The sequence below is a fragment of the Phragmites australis genome, chromosome 12, assembly GCF_958298935.1.
Source record: "Phragmites australis chromosome 12, lpPhrAust1.1, whole genome shotgun sequence".
NCBI classification, from domain to species: domain Eukaryota; kingdom Viridiplantae; phylum Streptophyta; class Magnoliopsida; order Poales; family Poaceae; genus Phragmites; species Phragmites australis.
The window spans coordinates 9,445,195-9,468,225 of NC_084932.1; the positions used below are offsets into that span (position 1 = coordinate 9,445,195).

The window sequence follows — 23,031 nt, forward strand, 5'->3', positions numbered from 1 at the left end:
GTGTTGCATATTTGGTTATCAACTAATGTACATATTAGTCTTGGACTGCCAGAGCAACTTGTTCTGAGGTAAAGTTGCAGTGTTTCTCCTATACTCGCAGTATCCACTGAAATATATATACAACCACATTCATCAAGAGATCAGAGTTTGCCTCAGGTCTAGTTTCCTTTCCTCATCATGTCCACAAATTCCTCGTAGTCGATTCTTCCATCCTGCGAATTCAGTGGCGGTAATGATTGAATCTCTGAAAATGAAACTAGTTAGTGGGAACAATGTGCTCACCTTATCTTTATCAACTTCATCCAGTACTTGGTTAATGCTGGCTTCATCACCCATTCTTTCCAATTCGTCTCTTGTTATGTACCTACAGGTATTAATGTTGTCTTGAGCTAATTATATTGAACCTTTCATTTTCATAAATGATTTTATAGCAAGTAAAAGTAATGTAATGGTAGCATGTGAGAAACCAAGTTGAAATGTGTCTTATTTTGCATGTGATGAGTCATTGATAATGTTAGATTTGAAATGGTTTTGGTTGGCATGAGCTTGTTTGTGTGTGATCTTGTTTATGGCTAACCAAAGTTTGAATTGGAGCAGACTGTTTCAAAGTCTAGAAAATTATGTCTTACCGGAACATCTGGTGTGTGGATTTTGACCACATCGGATAGTCTGGTGTTACGATGAAGTGAGCACTGGAGCATTTTCAGTGCTGAAGCAGAAATGGAAGTAAACACTGGATGGTCCGGTGATGGACTTAGAGAGAGCCGGAGTATCTTCTGCAGAGAGGAGATTTTTGGCACCAAGTTTGATTATGTACGTCGGATAGTCCGGTGCTGAGTTTGTGAACACCAGAGAATGCGTTGGACCTTTTGTTGCAGAAAGGTTGTAGAAGGGTGGTTAAGTAATTTGGTACACGTCGGATTATCCAGTGATGGACATGAGACCATCAGAAGCTTTCACCGGACCTTTTCTTGCAGAGAAAAACATTTTTCTGTAATTAGATAGTGCTATACTCATCGGATGATCCAGTGTTCAGGAGCAGAATACACCGAAACATCTGGTGTTTATGTTTTCTATAGGATGTGCTTTGAGTTGAAGTTTTTAATTTTGTGCTAACTTGGAGATATTTTGGAGTGTGAAGAAATATATTTGCTTGTTTCAAGGTGTGTAGGTGACAGCTGCAACTTGGCAGTCGACGGCGGGTGATCGGGGCTAATCGGGTGCTTGGTGCTGGACGATCAAGGAGGGCCGAGTGGAGTCAAAGCTGATCCTAGCTGTACACATGATGGTTAAGCAAAGCATGAAACGGAGGATGAAGATGGTGTATTGATAAAGTCAAGCGAAGGGGATGCAGTGCAAGTGACAAGGTGGCCCGAGGGATCGGCAGCAAGAGAGACTTGCTAGTGATCAAGATTGCAAGACAGAGGACATGCGTCATCATTAGAGCGCTTGCTTCAGGTGGAAGCAAGTGACAGCTAGTCACACTTTGAGAAGCATGCTAGGGTTTTGCGGTTTGGCCTCAAAACCATTGGATGACTGGAGGAGTACGTGGCATCATCGTAAAGCTTGCATCGAGATGAAGCCAAGTCATGAAGGCGCTGAAGCCGTCCGATGAATGGAGAAGAAATAGACCAAAATGCCCTCGAGGGTATTTTGGGAAAAAGCTAAGAAACTTGGGGGTGAACTTTCCTGGGCCTATAAATAGAGGGGTAAGGCTATGGGAGATGATGAACCAGCCATTTGAGCCCCTTGTGCCACCCATATGAGAGTATTTTGCTAGGGTTTTAGAAGACAGAAAGATGAGTGCTTAGCCTATGTAATAGGTGAGAGTTTTAAGAGAAAAATATTTATAATTCACATAAAATAGGGCTGACCTATTTTAAGTAATGAAGTTTATTTGTTACATATGCTTGAATTCCCCTCCTTCTAGTTTCCCTCTCTTGGTTCTCTTGCCTTGTGTGCAAGTTTTTCCTTTTCGGTATTGATTTTCATTTTGAGCTGAAAGTTTAATACCTTGGGAGGTTGTTCTTCTTGATGCCAAGGCATAAAATTCACATACACATGCATATATGACAGGTTCTTGAATTCCCTTGCTTTTAGACCATCATCTTAGAGATCTTCTTCACCTGGTATTCATCTTTTGATCCTTGAGTGATATTTTTTCAAGATTCAACCTTTGTGTGGGGATGAGCCATGGATTGGTTTGCTGTGAAACCTAGTATTTGATTCCAATCATGAGACCCACCTTTTGTCGAATCTTCAAGTTTGGTTTTTGATTTTTCTCGAAAACTCGGACTCTCTGGTCCCATCTTCGGAGTCTTAGGACTTACTGGGTAGGTGCAGTTTTTTCGCTGCATGTTTGTGTTGCATTCTATTGTGGTTCTCTTTTAGAGGTGTGCTGGGTGATCAAATAGGAGAAGGCCATCAATTTCGTAAGAAATCTATAGAGGCACCTATTCATCCCCCTCTAGTTGCCACTCTTGTTCCTACAATTGGTATCAGAGTCGGTTTGATCACTTGTTGACCTTAACTAACTTTGTGGTCCATAGGCGACATGGAGAGAAGTGAAAAGATTCCGCTGTTTGATGGGAGTGATTTTTCATACTGGAATGTGCGCATGGAGGCTTATCTTCTAAGCCAAGGAAGTGCAATATGGGAAATAGTTGATTCCAACTACAAGATCCATTTTGCTCATATGAATCGGGTTCAAATCGAACAATATGAGGCCAACAATATGGCCAGAAATATTTTGTTTACCAGCCTGAGTCGTAATGAGTTTGACAGGGTCTAGCACATCTGTACTTCTCGGGAGATCTAGAATACTTTGAGTGTCTTTTATGAAGGTACTAATTAGATTAAGGCTAGACGCCAAAGAACATACAACCACGAATACCAAATGTTTGTGCATGGCCCTGTAGAGTCTTTGGATACGATGTTTGCTCATTTTGATGAGATTGTTAGCAATCTTCGATCAATTGGTGTCTCTATGTTTCTCTATGCTCTTGACCGTACCATATAGGAAGTAAAGATCTTGAGTACTAAAGAGTCTCCAAGTTATGACACGTCGACTTCTGATGAGGTGTTTAGCAAGCTCAAGTCCATCGAGATAGCCAAGGCACCTCGGATCGATCTCGGAATCCCCTGTCTCAGAACATGGCGTTGGTTTCCAGACCTGGTGGTGTCAATCAGTCTGTAGCTAGGTTTTCTTGTGCTAATACTTCATCAAGTGGATTTGCTTTATCTTCCTTTGTTTCTATCACAGAGGAGCAGGTGGACGTGCTGGATGATGAGGACCTTACACTGATTGTAATGAAGTTCACCTGCTTCTACACCAATCAACAAGATCAGAGGAGGGGTGGTTCTCGTGCCTGCTTTGAGTGTGATGACACTACCCACTTCAAGGCGGACTGCCCCAAGCTAAAGAAGAGGGAGGACGGCAACCATGACTACAACAAGTACAAGAAGAAGAACAAGAAGTTATTCTTTAAGAAAAATCATGACAAGATGGCCAAGAAGGCAGCCAAGGCGGCTTCTAGGGCATTCGTGGTGGCTCTCAATGATGTCGACACCTCTTCCAGCGAGGAGGAGAGCTCGGAGGAGGATGAATCGCAAGCAAAGAACAAGAAGAAGGCCAAGGACTTCACCGGCCTCTACTTCATGGTGGATGACAACAATGACGATAATGACTCCAAGCTAGATCCTTTCGAGGTATTGCCTTTCTACGACCAGCTTTCCATCCAAGTCAATACCTTGAATGATGCTCTCATTAGCTAGGATAGGTTACTTAAGAAAGCTGTGCATGAGTTGGAGGATCTTAGGCCTAAGTATGAGTCTGTCTCTACTGAATTTGCATTGCTTAGATCTAGGTCCGATGTTGAGGAGTGTGAGACTTGCCTGATTATCATGGCTGAACTTGCCAAGCTTCGTAATGTGTATGCTCAAATTGCTAGTCGGCTTGAGAGTGCCGATAAGAAGCTCCTTGAGGAGGAGTCTAGGTCTACTTTCTTAGGTGCTTGTAAGAATTGTCCTTTGCTTATAAAGGATATTGAACTGAAAGACAAGTGTCTGAATGAGCTAGAGTCTAGATTGGAGAGTGCTGGGAGTTCTAAGGATGTGCAACCAAATTATTCCACTTGCACCATCTTTCAAGACAAACTCAGCTGGGTTAGAGGGCAAGATCAAAAGCTTTTGACTAAGAATGAGTACCTTCTTTCTCTGGTGGAGAAGTTCTCAGAGGGCAAAGGGAAAATGAATTTGATCTTGGCTAAGACCAAGATGTGTCTTGACAAGGCGGGTTTGGCTCTTGGGTTGGGTTTTGAGAGGATGGCTTACAGTGAGGAAAGTAAGGCTTTGTTTACCATACCTACTACCCTAGAAGTTGAGAAGTTCAAAATCAATGTCACACCATAACCCATCAAGAAACCCATTCCTCAACCCATAAAGAAGAAACCCATATCACAACCCAAGAGAGCTCCACAGCCTAAGATGAGAGAGCCTGTGAGAGAGCCTCAAGTGATCGAAAGATGAGTTCCCTAGAGACGCTACCACTGCACCTATTGCTAGAGAGAGGGTCACTTGGTTGGGTTTTGCTTTCATTGTAGGAGAGATAAGCGACGTGAGTGGAAGTGGAGCACTTATGACATATACCGCCCCTCCGTTGGTGTACATGAGCCTTTTCCTCTCTTCCACTCACAAGTTCCTAGCGTTTTTCAGCCTCTTCCTAGAGGTGTTGCCCAGCATGAATTTTGTCATTACTCATATAGTTTTGATCCACATGTAAAAGGTTTGAGTCCCAGTGGTTTGGTGGACCACATTTTCCTCATCATGATACTCGCCCTCAGCATACTAGACCTATTTTACCTGCACCTGCTTTTACCACTTCAGAACGGATGACCAAGTATTGGATTCCCGGTTTTTGACTAACCCCAATACTGAGTTATCCACATATTATTCTTCTCATATGTAGGTGGCAGCGGAGGCTTGGAGAACAAGTGGCTCATTGACTCCGGTTGTTAGCGCCACATGACCGAAGATTCATCATGGTTCTCCAGCTTCACCGTAGTGAAGCGACACGAGTACATCACATTCGGAGATGATCGGAAAGGAAGGGTGAAAGTTGAAGGTATGGTAAAGGTGAATGAGAGTTTCACACTCAAGGATGTAGCTTTAGTGGAGCATCTGAGATACAACCTTCTCTTTGTATCTCACTTGTTGAATGAGGACTTGGAAGTGCGTTTCAAACGCTATACTTCTCGAGTTCTCAATTCTTCTGGCATTTTTATTTGCAAGATTTCTTGAGTTATGAGAGTTTTTGGAGCTGATTTTTCTGAGTCTCCTGATTCTTTTCGTTGTTTGATTGCTCAATATTCTTTTGAGCTTTAGATATGGCATAGGAGACTAGGGCACATGAGCTTTGATTTGCTTACTCATTTGAGTGCCCTAGGCTTGATCCGAGAATTATCCAAGCTCAAGTTTGAGAAGAATCTTTTTTGTGCTCCTTGTCGGCATGGCAAGATGGTTGTTGCCTCCCACCCACCAGTCAATCTGGTGATGACTGAACGACTGGGAGAACTTCTCCATATGGACCCTGTTGGTCCTTCTCGGGTTTGTTTGGCGGGTGGGAAGTGGTACACTCTTGTCATTGTTGATGATTCTCTCGGTACTCTTGGGTCTTCTTTCTTGTGAGTAAGGATGAAGTATTCTCAATTTTTGGAGCTTAGCTTTGAGATTGTTCAAGGAACTTCCTAGTGTATTGAAAGCAATTCACATGATAATGGCACCGAGTTTAAGAACTATCTCTTTGATGCTTTTTGTTTTGAGCATGGCATTGAGAATCTGTTTTCTACCCCACACGTTTCTCAGCAGAATGACGTGGTTGAGAGAAAGAACAAGACTTTGGTTGGCATGGCTAGGATGATGCTCGATGAGCATAGGACCCTTAGAAAGTTTTGGGCTAAGGCCATTAGCACAACGTACTACATTTTAAATCGGATTTTCTTGCACTCGATCTTGAATTTAACTTCTTATGAGTTGTGCTTTGGGAGGAAGCCGAAGGTTTCGCATTTGAGAGTTTTTGGGTGTCGGTGCTTCATCCTAAAGCGTGGCAATCTTGAAAAGTTTGAATCGTATTCTTCCGATGGCATTTTCTTGAGGTATTCTCTTCATAGTCATGCTTACAAGGTTTACAATCTTAACACAAACACCATCATGAAATCCTATGATGTGACTTCTGATGAGTCAGCCCCATGTGCTAGTTCTGTCCTTGAGTGTGCAGGTGATTAGGAGATGAGCGAGATCATCTTTGTAGATGGCAACCTTCCAGCTCTTGGTGATGACGAGGATGATCCACTACTTCCCTCAACCACACCTACTCCAAAGTTGGCTCATGCTTCATCTGCTCTAGCATAAGGTTCAATAGCCACTACTTCCACTTCAGCTGCTTTCGAGTCTGCACCAGTAGTGTTTAAGGTGGAGGTACACTCACTGCGTGAGGCTCCTCAACACATTCGGTGGAGACACTGTCTACAGACGATGATCGGTGATATCAATGAGAGGGTAACGAGGTCTAAATCTGCTTCTCATGCTCATTTTACTGATTTTGCATTCGTTGCTTCTTTTGAGACCCATGATGTTCGACATGCTTTATCTAATTCGAGATGGGTCAATGCCATGCTTGGTTCAGATGAAGATGACGAAGAGGTGGACCAACTGGAGTACAGGAGCATGATCGGCTCTCTCCTATACTTGACGATGACAAGACCCAACAGTCACTTTGCTGTTTGTTTGTGTGCTCGCTTCGAGGCTTCACTGAGGATGTCTCACCGCCAAGTGGTGAAACACATTCTGAGGTACCTCAAGCACACTCTCGAGTATGGGCTTTGGTTTTCTGCTTCCTCTTTGGTTTCTCTTCGAGGTTTTTCGGATGCGGATTTTGCTGGTTGTAGAATTGACAGGAAAAGTACCTTTGGTACTTGTCACTTCTTGGGTACTTCTCTTGTGTGTTGGTCCTCTCTAATTCAACATTCCAAAACCAAAAACATAGATGTGAGATTTCATTTTCTAAGAGGCCATAATGAGAATAGAGACATTGAGCTGAGCTACATAGATACCCAACACCAGCTAGCCGATATATTCACTAAGCCTCTAGATGCTACAAGATTTGCCTATTTGAGAGGAGAGCTTGGTGTGTGCCATCCCTATGGCATTGTGTGAGGGGAAGTTGTCCTTTGTACATACTCTATCTTACTTTTGTTGTATTTGCATTACATTTTATAATGTAAGATAATCATAGCAGTTGAGCTTTGACTTTTATGTCTTTAGATTTTCGTTTGCCAGACTTGAATTTGGACTAAGTTGAGTAGTTGTCTGGAGCAATCTTTTAATCTTAGGCTCTTCTTGATGCTTTGACATGATACATTTGAATTAAGCTTGCTTTCCTCAAGATAAAATTTGGCAATTTATGAATCATGTAGGCTATGAAATGCTACATTCTTGATCACCATGTTTATAATTACTTAGGCTTAGTCAATGTTTGTGTTAAGGTTAGTTTGATGAATATCTTGCTCTAGGTCTTCTTGGTTCAAGACAGCTCATGATAGAACCTTTAGGGAACATGTGTTCCTTGTGTCTCAAAGGCACTACTTAACTTGACCTTGTGACCATCTTGATAACTTATGAGAATTGAATAATCATGAAAAATGAAGTCTCTTGTGCTAAAATGTGATCCAATACGGTTGTCTTAAAGCCACAAGGTGTTCACCGTACCTAGTTGTGTGACATTTTGCTTGGATAAGAGGCAGCTTGAGGATAAAATGAAATTAAAAAAAAATGTGCCTACCTATAAAATTCTTTTAATCACTTGATCAACCTAAGTCTTGGTTTCATATGTGAGTGTTTGCAAAGCCTAATGTCATGAACACTTGTTTGCCTAGTTTGAGGTTGAAATTGGCTAGTTCTTAATGCTTGTATTGCTCGGCATGAGTGGTTGCTTATGTGGTGGTCACTTTGGAAATGATTCGGCTATGTAAAATTAAATACGTCAACCAATTCTTCGAGTTTAACTTGTAAAACTTCATGCTCTTGTGTCACTGTCTCTTTTTGAGCCTCTATGAGATTGTGAGCTGTATGTTCTACCTTCCAAAGCCCTTTAACATTTCTAGCTCTCGCAAATGCTTTGTGCTATACTCGTAAAAGCTCGTTTAGGATTGCATGTTCATAATATTTTATCCTTGACGTTTGCATTGCCAAAGGGGAGAGCATATGCATAAAGATGAGAATATACATAAATATTCTTCAAAGGAAGAGAAATGAGAATATTTGCAACAAACCTCAAAGAAAAATGAAAAATGTGCATTCATCAAGGATAAGTGAGATGGTTTTTTAGTCCTTGAGTCTTTCTTGCTTTTTTGAGGTTTATGGTTTGTCTTTGGCTCTCTTCGGTCTTTTGCAATCTTTCTTATGCTAAGTGAGATGGTTCTTGCTCTTTCTCGAGTTTTGGTATTTTAAGGGTTGTCAATGCACTCATCAAGGGGGAGATTGAGAAACTAAGTTGAAATGTGACTTGGTTTGAATGTGACGAGTCATTGACAACATTGGATTTGAAATGATTTTGGTTGGCATGAGCTTGTTTGTGTGTGATCTTATTTATGGCTAACCAAAGTTTGAATTGGAGCAGACTGTTTTAGAGTCTAGGAAATTATGCCTTACCAAAATATCCAGTGTGTTGGTTTTTTACCACATCAGATAGTCCGTTGTTACGGTGAAGTGAGCACCAGAGCATTTTCAGTGCTGAAGCAGAAATAGAAGCAAACACCGGATGGTCTGGTGATGGACTTAGAGAGCACCAAAGTATTTTCTGCAGAGATAAGATTTTTGGCGCCAAGTTTGATTATGTACGCCAGATAGTCCTATGCTGAGTTTGTGAACACTGAAAAATGCACTGGACCTTTTATTACAGAGAGGTTGCAAAAGGGTGGTTTGGTGGATTGGCACACGCCGGATTATCCGGTGATGGACATGAGATCATCGGAAGCTTTCACTAGACATTTTCCTTGCAGTGAACAAAATTTTCCTGGAACAGATAGTGCTACACTAACAATGGTCCGATGTTCAGGAGCATAACACACCAGAACATCTGGTATTCACATTTTCTGCAAGATGTACTCTGAGTTGAAGTTTTTAATGTTGTGCTAACCTGGAGATGTTTTGGAGTGTGAAGAAATATGTTTGCTTGTTTCAAGGTATGCAGGTGACGGATGCAACTTGGCGGTCGACAGCGGGTGATCAGGGCTAAGCAGGTGCTTGGTGGCAGACAATCAAGGAGGGCTGGACAGAGTCAATGGTGATCCTAGCTATACACATGAAGGTCAAGCAAAGCATAAAATGGATGATAAATATGGTGTATTGACAAAGTCAAGAGAAGGGGATACCGATGTAAGTGATAAGACGGCTCGAGGGATCGGGAGTGGGAGAGACTTGTCGGCTATCAAGATTGTAAGACAGAGGACACGCATCATCATCAGAACGCTTGCTTCAGGTGTAAGCAAGAGTCGGCTAGTCACGATTTGAGAAGCATGCTAGGGTTTCGTATTTTGGCCTCAAAACCGTGGGAGGACTGGAGGAGTACGTGGCACCATCATAAAGCATGTGTTGAGGTGAAGTCAAGTCATGAAGGTGCTGAGGTCGTCCAAAGAATGGAGAAGAAAATGACCAAAATACCCTCGATGGTAGGTAGGAGTGTACTAGAAGAGAGGGATATTTTAGGAAAAAGCTAGAAAACTTGGGGGTCAAGTTTCCTAGGACTATAAATAGAGGGTTAGCATTATGGGAGAGGATGAATGGGCCATTTGAGCCCCTTGTGCCACCCATATTAGAGTATTGTGCTAGGGTTTTAGAGGAGAGAAGGATAAGTGCTTAGCCTATGTAATAGGTGAGAGTTTTAAGAGAAAAATCTTTGTAATCTGGCTAAAATAGGGCTGACCTCTTTAAGTAATAAAGTTTATTTTGTTACATATGCTTGAATTCTCATCCTTTTAGTTTCCCTCTCTTGGTTCCCTTACCTTGTGTGCAAGTTTTTCCTGTTAGGTGTTGATTTTTGTTTTTCTTTTTGAGCTGAAATTTTAACACCTTGGGAGGTTGTTCTTCTTCATACTAAAGGCGTAAAATTCACATACACATGCATATATGATAGAGTCTTGAATTCCCTTGCTTTTAGACCATCATCTTGGAGATCTTCTTCACCCAATGTTCTTCTGTTGATCCTTGAGTGATCTTTTTTCAAGATTCAACCTTTGTGTGGGGATCAGCTATGGATTGGTTTACTGTGAAATCTAGTGTCCGATTCCAATCATAAGACCCACCTTTTGTTGAATCTTCAAGTTTGGTTTTTGTTTTTTCTCGGAAACTCTAGACTCTCTGGTTCCATCTCCGGAATCCCTAGACTTTCTAGGTTGGTAAAGTTTTCCCGCTACATGTTTGTGTTGCGTTTTGTTATGATTCTCTTTTAGAGGTGTGTTGGGTGATCAAATAGGAGAAGGCCATCAATTTCGCAAGAAATCTGTTGAGGCGCCTCATCCCCTCTAGTCACCACTCTCGTTCCTACAACATGTATTGAGCATCATTGATTTGTTGTACTATGAATAAGAAGATTGACATGTAATTTAACTTTACAAGTTCTAGCGTTGTCTTATTGGTCCATGGGCTGGATCATGACCCATGAAATCTCTCCCCTCCTTTCACTTGCAGCTTGTCCTCGAGCTGCTAATTGGGGAGAGTGCCTTATGTTGCAAGGTGGAGATATCGTTGAAGTCCTAGGAAGCCCCATGTTGAAGAACAAATTATGCTCCCGTGCGGCTGCCTGGCGTGACGAGTCAGTTCTGGAGATGGTTGATGAACTCCATTTGTGTTGCTTTGATGTTGATGTCGGTGGCCTTGAGTCGAAGGAGCACGTAGATGATTGCATCGTCATTGATGTAGGTGAAGGAGTTAAACTTGGTGTAGCGAAAATAGCCCCATTAGGTTATGATTGTGATTTTAGTGATTAATGACAACATAGTCAATAGGACTAACATGTTTGTCAACAATATATATTAGTAGGTCTTATGGATGCAATACATGAAGAAGCCACTGCAGCTGGGACAAAGTTGGATTGAATTGGAGAAGTCCCAGGAAGATTTGCCTCACCGGATAGTCCAGTGATCAGTGGGAGTTGCACAGAAGCATTTCCAGAGAAAAGAAGAGAAGACTCAACCCATCAGATGATCCGGTGTTGCGAAGGATGAATGCACCAGAGCATTAGTACTAGAGAATGATGCAGCTACTAAAGATTGAAGGTTCAACCCATCGGATGGTCCGATGCAAAATGGAATGAACACCGGCCAATACACCGAACAATGAACAGTGCAAAGAAGCAGAACGAAGTTCAACCCAACAGATGGTGCGGTGATGAAAGCTGTGTAACACCGAATCATTATTTCCAAAGAGGGTTGCATTGGCTCGGTTGTCTGAAGTCAAGTTATCAAAAATAGTCTGGTGATGAAGTGATGTGCACCGGATGCATACACCGGAGCAATTTACACAGAGAAGAAGGAAAGGCTCGGATGGCTTAGGATAACTTACTAGATAGTCCGGTGACAAAGATAAAGTATATATCGGTGTGTCCGGTGTTCACAGAGGCTTGAGTGGGGTTCCAACAGCTAGTTTGTGAGGGTATTCTCACCGGATGATCCGGTGTTAGTACTATTGTTCTTACCAGATCATCCGGTGTTAACAACTTTTCAGAGCCATTGGGTTAACGGCTAGTGCGTGAGTTTGAGGCTATAAATACCTACCCACTCAGCCATTTGAAGGTGCTAGAGTCCAGAGAAGTTCATGTACACCTGAGAAGACATCCAAGACACCAAAGTTCTTAAAGTAATCATTTAAGGCGATTAAGCACATCATTAGAGAGTGATTAGTGCTTATAGTCATAGAAAGAATGTTGCTAGGTGATTGCTGCCTAGAGTGTGGATCAAGGAGTGATCCAACCTTGTACGAAGTGGTACACTGGCACCTTGAAGTCTTGGTGACTCACCAGCAATCTTATTGACCCTCCAACTTGGAGTAGAGTGGTGGCAAGGTGATTGTGTGGGGATGCGGAGACCCTTTCCTTGGTGGCTCAAGCTATGAAGTGATCACGGTGGCAAGGAACTAGAAGAGAGGCTAGTGGTGAGACCTAGCCTTGGTGGCTTGGTGGCTCATTCGGGTGGAGGCCTTATCTTTGTGACTTGGTGGCTCAAGAGCCGTGACCAGGTGCCGACCGGGAGCATATCCTTTGTAGAGCTCTAACATGGACTAGGGGTGGCATTCTCCAACATGGACTAGGGGTGGCATTCATGCCATCGATAGAACGGGAAAAAATCTTTGTGCCGAGTTTTCTCTCTCTACCTTATTTACGTCTTCACATTTATATTTTTGCAATTTACCTTCTTAGATAGGTTGCAAGTGATTTGATCGGTAGAGTAGACATACTAGATAAACCTATAGCACAGTTAGATAGAAATTGATATAGGTTTATCTTATATTTTTTTAGAGCCTAAATAGTTCTAAGTGTCCTAATTCACCCCCCCCTCTTAGGACAACACCTATCCCTTCACTCGGTGATGAGCAGGATGAAGATGTGGATCGTGATGATGTCGTGTTTTGTGCTGGAGATGTTGTTGAATTCCACTCCACGTACATCGTTGTTGTGACCATTGTTGAATTCCTGCAAGATAGAGTTAATGTGTACATTATGGATGTTGATATGTGTCACGCACTGGTAGTACTTCAAATGTTGGGTAGGAGAATTGGAGATCATGCAGGTAACACATGATCCTCCTGATTCCCATAGGAATGAGGCAAGCAGGTAGGCGATGAGGACCATCCCAAGAGCGGCAAAGGTCCTGAAGATGAAGGATGGTGTTGTGTTGACCATCTGGACGATGGAGGCATGGAATTGTATGCTACACCCCATATTAAGGTGATCCTTGTGGTCACCTGATAGGTCACACAATGCAAGGTTGTCGTTGGAGTTGCTGCTGATGAAGGTAAAGTCCGTGCAATTCCAATCTCCTCTTGCATCATGGTTTCCAATGGGGACGCTAGCCAACTTGTCGACTGTAGATGTGGCAAATAGTCATATCATGAATATTGAGATGTTGGCGACACCACTCATTTTTATCCCTTGAAGATACACTAAACTGTCCTCCTGACTACTATCATCGATTGTGAAAGGGCCTCCTTCCCTGGGCACAACGTCGCGGACAATAGGTGCAGCATTGTAACCTATTGTGAGGAAGCCACTGATGGAGGATGTCACCTGGATGTTGATGGCTAGCATTGATTGGGGTGCGCAACCTTGTCAAGCATGGAGAGCCAGTGTAGAACACCCAAAGATTAAGTTGTCAACAACAGAATGGGCGTAGTCATTGATCTTTGTCGACTACAGTAGAAGAGGATAGTCGATCGATCCAACATGAAGGACACGTGTTGTCCTAGATGGGGAAAAAGCACGCTTGGAGGACACCCAATGCTCTTGGGATGGTGCTTGGTCGCTCCACCGTTGTTGAGGTATAAGCGGCGGTATCGTGGAACATGGAGATAGCTGCGACCTTGGAGCCTTCTCTTGCCATTGAAGGCAAGGTAGTCATGAAGGGGTACCGCATGTAGCCATTGTAGTAGGATGAAAATGGCAACGTACGGGATGGTGAACTTGAGGGTGTAGAGGACTCGTCGTTGAAGGAGATGGTCGACAAACTGAGGCAAGTGATCGCTGTCGAAGAGATGTAGGGGGCGACCAGAGAATTGACCCGACCACTTAGGGTGAAGGAGGTTAGATCAGGTAGCCAGTCCGTGACACTAGGTACGGAAGTTGTCATCATATCAGTGTCGATGTAGGGTCACTTGGTGCCTAGCTCAAAGGTTTCCCACCAAAGGACTTGCAGATCGACGGTGGTTCAGTGGCATCAAATGCCATGGGGCCTCTTACCCTAAGCAAGAAGTCTAGGTCGGCTGTGGATGGCGAATTAGAGTCTACGACTGTTGAAGTGCCATAAGCCTCGGTGAGGGACTTTGTGACCATAGACACCGCAAAATATTGTGTAGCGGTTGTGTGTTCCTCCTGAACACTATGGACTGCAAATAGGATGTCTTCGGTCACATCTTTGCAGATTATGGAGAAGCAGATGATATGGCGATGTGCATGTCAGAGAAGATGTCATGGAGGACAATGTTGATTTCAGTAGCAGAGGAGTCATCATCGGGCACTCCTAGGGAGACGTGGGCAGCATCGCCTAGCATCAAGATAGGGTGGAAGACTAACGTAGAGGGAACACCGATGTTTGACGTGTAGGCGATGTTGCGAGAGTGTTAATCTGGAAAGGCAGTAGTTATCAGTGGTGATGCAGCTAAATATGCGTCGATGATGGATGGTGTGGTGGAAGGTGGTGGGATGAAGAAAGCATATATCGAGGTAGCGCAAACCATGCTAGAGATCATCCTTTTTGGTACAAACATTTGAGGCTTGCGGATGATGCGGTAATGGGGAAGAGAGCTTAGGTTCCTCCTTTGGATCCCGAGGGCCGTTGAGAGCGGCAAATAATTCATCAAACCATTCTCGGCGTTCTTGACGGTATTCCTCGAGTTGATGACATAGATAAGCCCATGATGGCACAATATCGGAGACGAGTGGAGCATGAAGATTGGAGGAAATCAGAATGTCATCGATAGTTTCCCTCTCTTTATATAGAGAGGGGCTAACTTGACCTCGAAGTAATCTATTACAATTTGAAAAGTAATGAAAAATCATAATCTACTTAATGGCCAAGGAACATAGTGGACCCAGCTGCTGCTACAGCATGCTCGATACTATTCACGTTGGTGAACAGTACCCACAAGTAGGCTTTTGGGCCGACCGGTCTTATGGGCTGTGGGTTAGATCCTGACCCATGACAATATAGCTAGCTCTTCACTAAGGTGATGCATGGAAGATAATTTACTTTATTGTTTTGTCAGAATTAATTTTACCCGCTATTATCTTTGTCAAAGTGTTGAAATGCGCGTAGCAAATCCTCCTCCTTTTCCAGATTATGTTTATTCATCATGGCAGTAAGGAACTCTGTGTAATCAATGCTGCCACTCTTGTCTACATCAACCTGAGCCAGAGTACGATTAGTGAAGTATTTCATACCCTAAACTCATAGCAAAAGTTTGATAAAAATAAAATAAGCAATCTTACTGCTTCCATAAGCTCTTGAACCTCTGCTTCACTAATCTTCGACCCTAGTTTTGTCAATCCTTCCTTCAGTTCTTCAAATATAATTGTTCCACTCTTGTCAGTATCCAAGTTATTGAACATCTGCGTCAATCCCTTGATTTCCTCCGGTGATAGGTTTTCCGCGATCACCTTATGATGAAAGGAGAAAATCAGTCAACTTAATTTGACTGAGAAGTTGTAGTTATTCTTTTTAAGGAGAGCTGTACCTTGAGTGCTTGTTGCTTTAGCTTGTTCATCGCCTTGAATCGCTTCATTCTTGACAGGAGTGCGCTATCAATAGGTCTGTTAGCTGCGCCACCTTCTTTGAGCCATGGATGTTCTACACATGGAGACATTAATTTATTCGGGATGAAATTTTTCCATACAAATGCAGATGAACTTTACAATCCTAACTGCAGATATATGTGTGTGTATATATATATATATATATATATATATATATATATATATGAAAGGCCAGTTAAGAGAGCTACCTAGGGCCTGAACTGCAGTAATACGCTTCTGGGGATCTGTGTTCATCATTTTTCTGATAAGATCCTTTGCACTTTCAGATATGGAGGGCCATGGGGCGCTGCTTAAATCAAGTTCACCGACCAGTCTAGCATCAAATGCGCCTTTCTCTGTTTCTGCTCAGACATCCAAATTCTGGTTTCTAACTCTATGCTACTGGAAGTAATGTAGAATGCTAGGACGAAGATGTATGGATATTTACCTGCCCAGAAGGGGGGTGACCCGCATAGAAGAATGTACAAGATCACTCCAGCGCTCCAGACATCAATTTCTTTCCCATAATTCCGATGCAATACCTCTGGCGCCACATAGTTTGTTCCCAAAATGTCCTTGTAAACTTTACCTGCACTTGTTGGGGGAAATTGTCGAGTATTATTTTTATGCAGTCCCCACGGGTAGCATGTCGATGTGGATCACCACAGAATTGCCTTCGGCGAAGATGGAGGCACCCCTTCTCCCCACCCCACCAGCCCCCTCGCCGGACCTCACACTCTAGCGACCACCGTCCCCAACCACCACGATCCACACTGCTCTCGGCCGTCATCCCATGTCACCACTCGAAGGTATCGAACGATCCTTCTCACCCAGCTGGTCGCAATCATGTCACCGGCGCGTCCGTCCGTGATCCTGCCGCCATTCCTCCATTCAGTCCTATCCTCCGTTCCGAGCTACTAACAAAAGACTGGACGGCTAACACTGATAAATTCAGTCCTATCCTCCGTTCCGAGCTACTTTCTAACAGCTTTCCCACTCCAACCGTGGGCAGTGGAAAGGAACCGACGAAGCAAATGGTGGAAATTGCCTTGTAAATTGGGAAAAGAAAAGTTTGTAGGCCGAAGAGCTCGGGAGGCCTAGTAATTCTTGATAATGGACGATTCAGTAGAGACTCAGAATACGGTGGCTTTGGTCTGAGTATGGAATTCAATTCAAACCGTGGAAAGGCTTTGGTCTGAAGTATCAATGTCGGTTTTTAGCATCTTAATTATTATTCGCACGTGGAAGTTTAAACCTGCAGTGATATATCTTCAGTTGCAGTTACTATTCAACCAGGATTGATAGGATGTTATTTTTGACCCCTACTGTAGTAGTATCTTTGCCTTGTGATGACAAAAGATAAACAACTGTTCCGAGCATGCACAAAAGTAACACTTGGAGATTGCAAGAGTGTCAGATTTTGGCATAACAGATGGCTGCAAGGAACTGCACCAAATGAATTGGCATCGGACTTATACCCCTTAGCATGGCGAAAGAACCAACAGGTAGCACTGGCATTGCAAAACGGAAATTGGATGAAGGGATTGAGAAGGATAAACACTCGGCTACAGCTTCATCAATTTGTACAGCTGTGGACATTGATCCGGGAAATCAACCTCACACAGCATGAGGACAAAGTCAAATGGAACATCACAGCCAACCGCGAATATTCGACAAAAACAGCTTATGAGGCACAATTCTATAGCACTTTCACGGCAGGAAAATGGTCAGAAGTGTGGGAAGCAAAGGTCGAAAACAAATACAAATTTCACGTCTGGTTGCTACTGCAAAAGGAGATTCTAACTAAAGACAAGTTGCAAGCCCGGGGAATGGATGTCAACCCCTTATGCAAGCTCTCCAGAGCGCAAAATGATTGCGACCTGACACTAACATGAGGTCGCAGACTGGGCAAGAAAGCCATCCCTAAAACCGAGAAGCGCGACGCAGTCGCTGTAGCAATGGTGGGAGCACACACTTAAGGCAACGGAGCCACAGCACATGACAGAGACAGTCCGGCTGATGATCTACACGGCATGGAACTTGTTGTTTTTTTAACGGATGGCACAGAAGAGGGTGTTCGTTTCTATTGATATAGTAGAAAAAAATACAAGAATATAGTGCTAGGAAGCTATAATCAAGAAAAAAGACAACTACCAATAGCTAACAACCACTAACAACGACTAACAACTACAACTAATGACAGCAACAACTAATAACCAAGGAAACAACAACAAGCGGCACCAAGATGCCAACAACTCCCGCACCACAAAAGCCACTTCAGCCTCTAATCTAGCCGCCACCACCCCTATCTGGACATGAGGGCCAAAACCGCACAACACCAAACCGGCCACCGCCAAGCGGGAGCCGCCGCCGCTGTGCCAACATATAGCCAGCATGCTAACACACCAACGTAGTTGCTTGCGCCGTCTTGCGACGATGTCCCGCACCAAAGCAGTCACTGCCATGTAGGGCTAGCTGCCACAATCCACTGCAAGCCTTGTTGCTGACATGCTATCATTGCTGCTTGCGTCGTCATCAACGTTGTCTTACACCAAACTAGCCACTGCTAAGCAGGGCTAGCCATCGCAGTCCACTGCAAGCCGCCATACCGACACGCATGCGGCTGCCTCTGCCCACCGCCACACCGTCCATGTCCTCCAAGACCTGGCCACCATTGGCCTATCCCAGTGCCGAGGCTCCAAACTGGCGAGCACCGAACAAGCTGCCACCGTGCCACCATGCTGCCTCCTACCCCAACATCCCTCGACTCGCGCACACAGTCGTTGATACCTTGGTCGCGACTAAGCATTGATAGAAGCCAATGCGAAGCAGGCCGCACCATACCGAGAAAGCCACCGCTGCATGAGGCCCATCGCCACAGTACCACTGCAGCACCACACAGACCCACTAACTGAAGCAATAGACCAGATCCAGCCACCTCCGAGGCTGCCTCAAGCTCTTTTAGCCTCAAAACATAGCGCACGTGCACCACCCCACACCTACCATCGGAATCCATACCTCGGATCCGTTTTTCCATCGGGGATGCGTGGCACTGCTCTTCACCTGTGCACATTCGCCTTTCGTCGTGCCACCACCGGAAACACATGGCCGCACCACACGCGCAGTCTCTGGATGCTACCAGCAACAACAGCCTAACATCCCAGCACCTTAGCACTACACCACCACACCCCTAGCTAACTTTTGGCACCGCAATCCTCCTCCTGCCCACACCGCAAGCAACCACCTTGGCGCAACGCAGCACCATGCCACTCCGTCCTCAGCCTCACTACCAACCGCTGCACCGGCACATACCCATGACACCTCGGTCCTCTTTTTGTCGCCGTCAACCATAGCACCCCCAAGAGAACAGATCCGCGCGCCCTGCGCCGCGTCCTCTCCGCCAGCCGCAGCACCCACAAGCATGGTACACCACTGTGCCGCTCTAGGCCTCATCCTCGCCACTGGCCATGGCATCTCCCAGGTGCGACGCAAGCCCATATCGCCCCAGTCCTCTTCCTCGTTGTTGACTGTGCATTACTTAGTGCCCACAGAGCGTGACTTCGAAGTACTGCACCGAGCCTCCACCTACACTTCGCCACTGGCCTGCCGCCCCTTCACGGCGCCACACCACCGCACGCACCAGGCCACACCTCCAGCCACTACATCATGCCTCCAGCCACCGTGTCTCGCCTCTGCGGCCTCTGCAATACGCCTGTGCGCCCGCCACGCCTGCCGCACCTTCGCGCCCAATGTGTTGTGCCTCCGCAGCCACCGCACCGTGCCTCCGCGCCGCTCCTCTGCGCATCTCCACTCCGCGCCGTGCCATCACCACTGCGCGCTTAGCGCCACTGCCCTGTGTGGATCCTGTTGGTGGAGGGTCGCATCTGGTCGCCCCTGGGTGGAGCCAGCCCATCAGCACCCGAATCCCATTGTCTACGTGTGGGGCGTCGGGATTCGGTGAGGCGAACCGCTGGAGAGAGGAAGCCCCGTCGTCTCCATCCTTGCAGCTATACGGGCTTCCGACGCCAGCGAGGTGGAAGGAGAGGTTGGAGGGCGGGAGGCAGTGCTAGGGGTTGGGTGCCGCCCAAGCCGCCCCTGCAGGGTGACACAGGGGCCTCACTTGCTTGGTAAATTTTGGCGTGTCATGGAACTTGTGGAAACAAAGGAACAGAAAAACGTTTGAACAAGCAGCTGAAACTACAGCTACTGCGCCAGGCGAGAGATGAAGAAATAGGCCGAGAAGAGGCGAGAAGTAGAATAATCCAGACCGGGCAAACTGCGTTTCTTTTTCTTCCACTTTAGTGAACTTCTGTCTCCACTTTTCTATGTGCGTGTTCCTTTTATGTTTTCAGCCTCCTAATCGTGGGTGTCGTAAGTTTCTAATCCTATTCTACCTCTAAATGAAAAGGCAGAGCATCTGCCCGATGTTCTAGAAAAAAGTATTACTTGTTCCTAAAAAAAAGTATTACTTGTCTGAAACAATCGCATTTGAGCCCAGATATTGTACTTTTCTTCTACAGCTGCTTCGGTTTGTTCTCTGATATTGTACTTTTCTTCTACAGCTTTTGAGCCCAGATTACTCGAACCTCGATTGGTATCATGAAGATGAAATTGTACCGTGTCTGTAATTGGACTAACCTTCTTCGATGAAGACGGAGAGGCCGAAGTCGATGGCCTTGAGCGGCGCGTCCTCTGCGGCGCTGGTGAACAGGAAGTTCTCCGGCGTGACGTCCCGGTGCATGACGTCCATGAAGTGGCAGACGTGCACGATGGTAATGATGTCACGGAACACTGCCGCGGCCTGGCGCTCCGAGTAGCTCCCCTTGGCCATGATGCGGTCGAACAGCTCCCCGCCGGAGCAGAACTCCATGACGAGGTGCACGCTGTCGGCGTCCTCGAACGCGGCCTTGAACTCCGCGATATTGGGCTGCCCGCTGAGGTGCTTCAGGATTGTGATCTCCCGGCGTATGTCATCCACGTCGTGGCGGCGCACCAGCTTGCGCTTGGACACGGACTTGCACGCGTACTTGAGCCCCGTGGCGCGCTCCGTGCACAGGTACGTCGTCCCGGACTGCCCTCTCCCCAGCTCCCGCTCCAGGTGGAACAGCGACCGCACGTCTACCATGGGCTGCTGCAGCACGGGGCCAACGTCGCCGGCGGGCGCCCGCCGGGACAGCGACCCCTTCCCCGAGGGGAAGGGCGGCCGCTGCACTGGCTCCGTCGTGATGGGTATTTCGTACTCGTACGTCTTGGTGAACCAGTTGCCCATTACTTCTGTTTTGCCTTGGCTGCTTCCTGTTTCTATACTCGTTTGGACGATGACGTCAAGCCGTCGAGGTGAGATCGACGAGATGGTTTGCGAGAGTGGTTTTCAAGTGCGAGCAGTGGTTGCAAAGCTTGACGTGATGCTGAACTGCTGATGCTGTGCCTTTTGTTCACTGTTCGCTATTGGTCGGGGTTTGAGCTTTATTCCTTGTTTGGTTGTCTCAAGATGGAAAGGAAGATTCAGAGAATGCCTAGGAATCACGCTATCTTATTTGCGAGCAGTGCGGCCGGGTGATTTTTATTCGGCGTTCAGTGTGGTCTGAAGGGAAGGGGACCGAGTGGGACCATCTATACTTCAGGCGCTCTATACTTGCTTAAGGGTCTGTTTAGTTTGGGTTTTTATCTCAGAAGTTAGAAGTTGAACTAAATAGTTTAGCTCTGAGTTGATTTTTAGAAAGTTAAAAAACTGGTTTTTGAGAAAATAAACTAAAAACTAAAAAATTAGCTGACATAAACTTTTCTAACTTTTAGTGTGTTGCGAAGCTAAAAATTTATTATAAAAACGAATAACAAAATGTCCAACTAAACATACCTAAATATGAGAGGCCACATCCCACCCGTCTTTGCCACCAGTCTCATTCTTTCCACCACCACCATCGAGAGCACTTCTATCACGCTTCGGCCTTCTTTTCTTTTTGTTCTTCTTATCTCGGGTGAGACGCCCAGTCTCGCCCTCCTCCTCTTGATCCACATATGTCGCCACGCCACACTAAGTCATACTGTCTCTCTTCGCACTGCCTATCTAATGGTCCTTCATCACCCACGATCAGCGATGTACGTCTTGTAACCTTATCCCACGTCCTTCACCGCCGTCGGACCAGCCTGCTCCCCTACGACTTGTCCGAAGAAGGAGAAATCCCGTTGCTGCTGCCATCACCAGAAGAGCCTCGACCGCTGCACTGTCGGCGATGGCATCGCTCGGGAATCGGGATGACATGAGCAGCAGCAACAAGAGATAACAACCGTCGTCGGGCACCTGAACTCAAAGCTGGCCTATGCGGAAACTAAGATCGGACGCCCGTTCCCAGGACCAAGTCCAGTGTGGCCTCACACTTCGTTGCACACCAGGCCCAGCCTCCCAGGCCCAGATTGGTGACATTTGGGCCTATGGTCCGGACAACTCTGGCCTTGCAGCTAAACCTCAGCGGCCACCAGAAGGTGCCAGCGGAGCGGACAATTAAAATACTAGGCCGAGAAGGAGCAGTCGAGCCCACACAGGAACTCTCGCTACTTTGGGTCGCAATGGGCCTGAGGTCTTGTAACGATTTCGGCTATGGTCGCCTCTGCTAGCTGTCATCAGCGATACATGTAAAATAGGAGAGACGTGAGAGAGGAGAGGATCATGGAAGAATAATTGTAACGAACTCTATCTCCTTCCCAATACACATCTCTCCTCCGATCCCTGTGCTTCTCTTTCTACCCAATTGATGCTCATGATTCTGGCGTGCTAACATATCTGGTATCAGAGATTCGATCTGGAGCGAGCACACCACCAATACACCCGTTGTCAGCGACAATAGGGCGCCATAGATCCGCAAAGCAAGATGGCCCTTGATGAAATCTGTGGCCTCAAGCATTCGATGGAGGAGGTGAAGGAGTCCATGGGCAAGCAAATCGAGGAGGTGGAGCATGCCATCGGCGTGCATCTGGTGCCAATTGAGTTGGCGGTGGCATCCCTCGGAGACTACAAGCCCAAGATTGATGCCGCAGTCTAGCTCGAAGTCGGCGTTCTTCTCAAGCATGTGAATCGAGTGGTTCTCGATTCTAAAGTTCCCACACCGGGACTACTGGTGTCATCAGAGGTGGCCGTCGAGATTTCACCTACCGCCAACCGGCGTCCTGCCTGGATGGGCACAGTGTCGAGCACAATTTCTGGGAGAAGGTGTTTGGTTCGGTCACGACCATCACCCATCTCACGGGCAACGGTAAGAATGAATCATCTCACCCTAACCTTTCTCATCCTAATTTGGAGTCGAATGGAGCTGCGGGATCTTACGATTTTGGGAGTGGTCATAGTGGTAGTAACGGTAGATTGTCTAATATCAACTTCCCTTCCTTTGATGGTGAAAATCCTAAACTCAGGAAATCGTGTAGTGAAGAATATTTTGAGTTGTATAGTGTGGAGCCTAGTATGTGGATCAAAGTGGCCA

The 23,031-nt window shown here is 45.7% G+C and overlaps 1 protein-coding gene across 1 annotated transcript; it reads right to left on the reverse strand.

Annotated features, from left to right (window-relative positions):
* Positions 1 to 56: 56 nt before the first annotated feature.
* Positions 57 to 20,940, reverse strand: LOC133886902 (calcium-dependent protein kinase 12-like). Its single transcript, XM_062326814.1, has 8 exons — positions 20,195 to 20,940; positions 16,005 to 16,145; positions 15,766 to 15,918; positions 15,499 to 15,611; positions 15,254 to 15,421; positions 15,043 to 15,170; positions 283 to 364; positions 57 to 212 (listed from the first exon to the last, which is right to left on the reverse strand). The coding sequence occupies exons 1-8, from the start codon at positions 20,823 to 20,825 to the stop codon at positions 159 to 161; spliced, it is 1,470 nt and encodes a 489-aa protein (XP_062182798.1). The 5' UTR covers positions 20,826 to 20,940; the 3' UTR covers positions 57 to 158.
* Between the last annotated feature and the right edge of the window lie 2,091 nt (positions 20,941 to 23,031).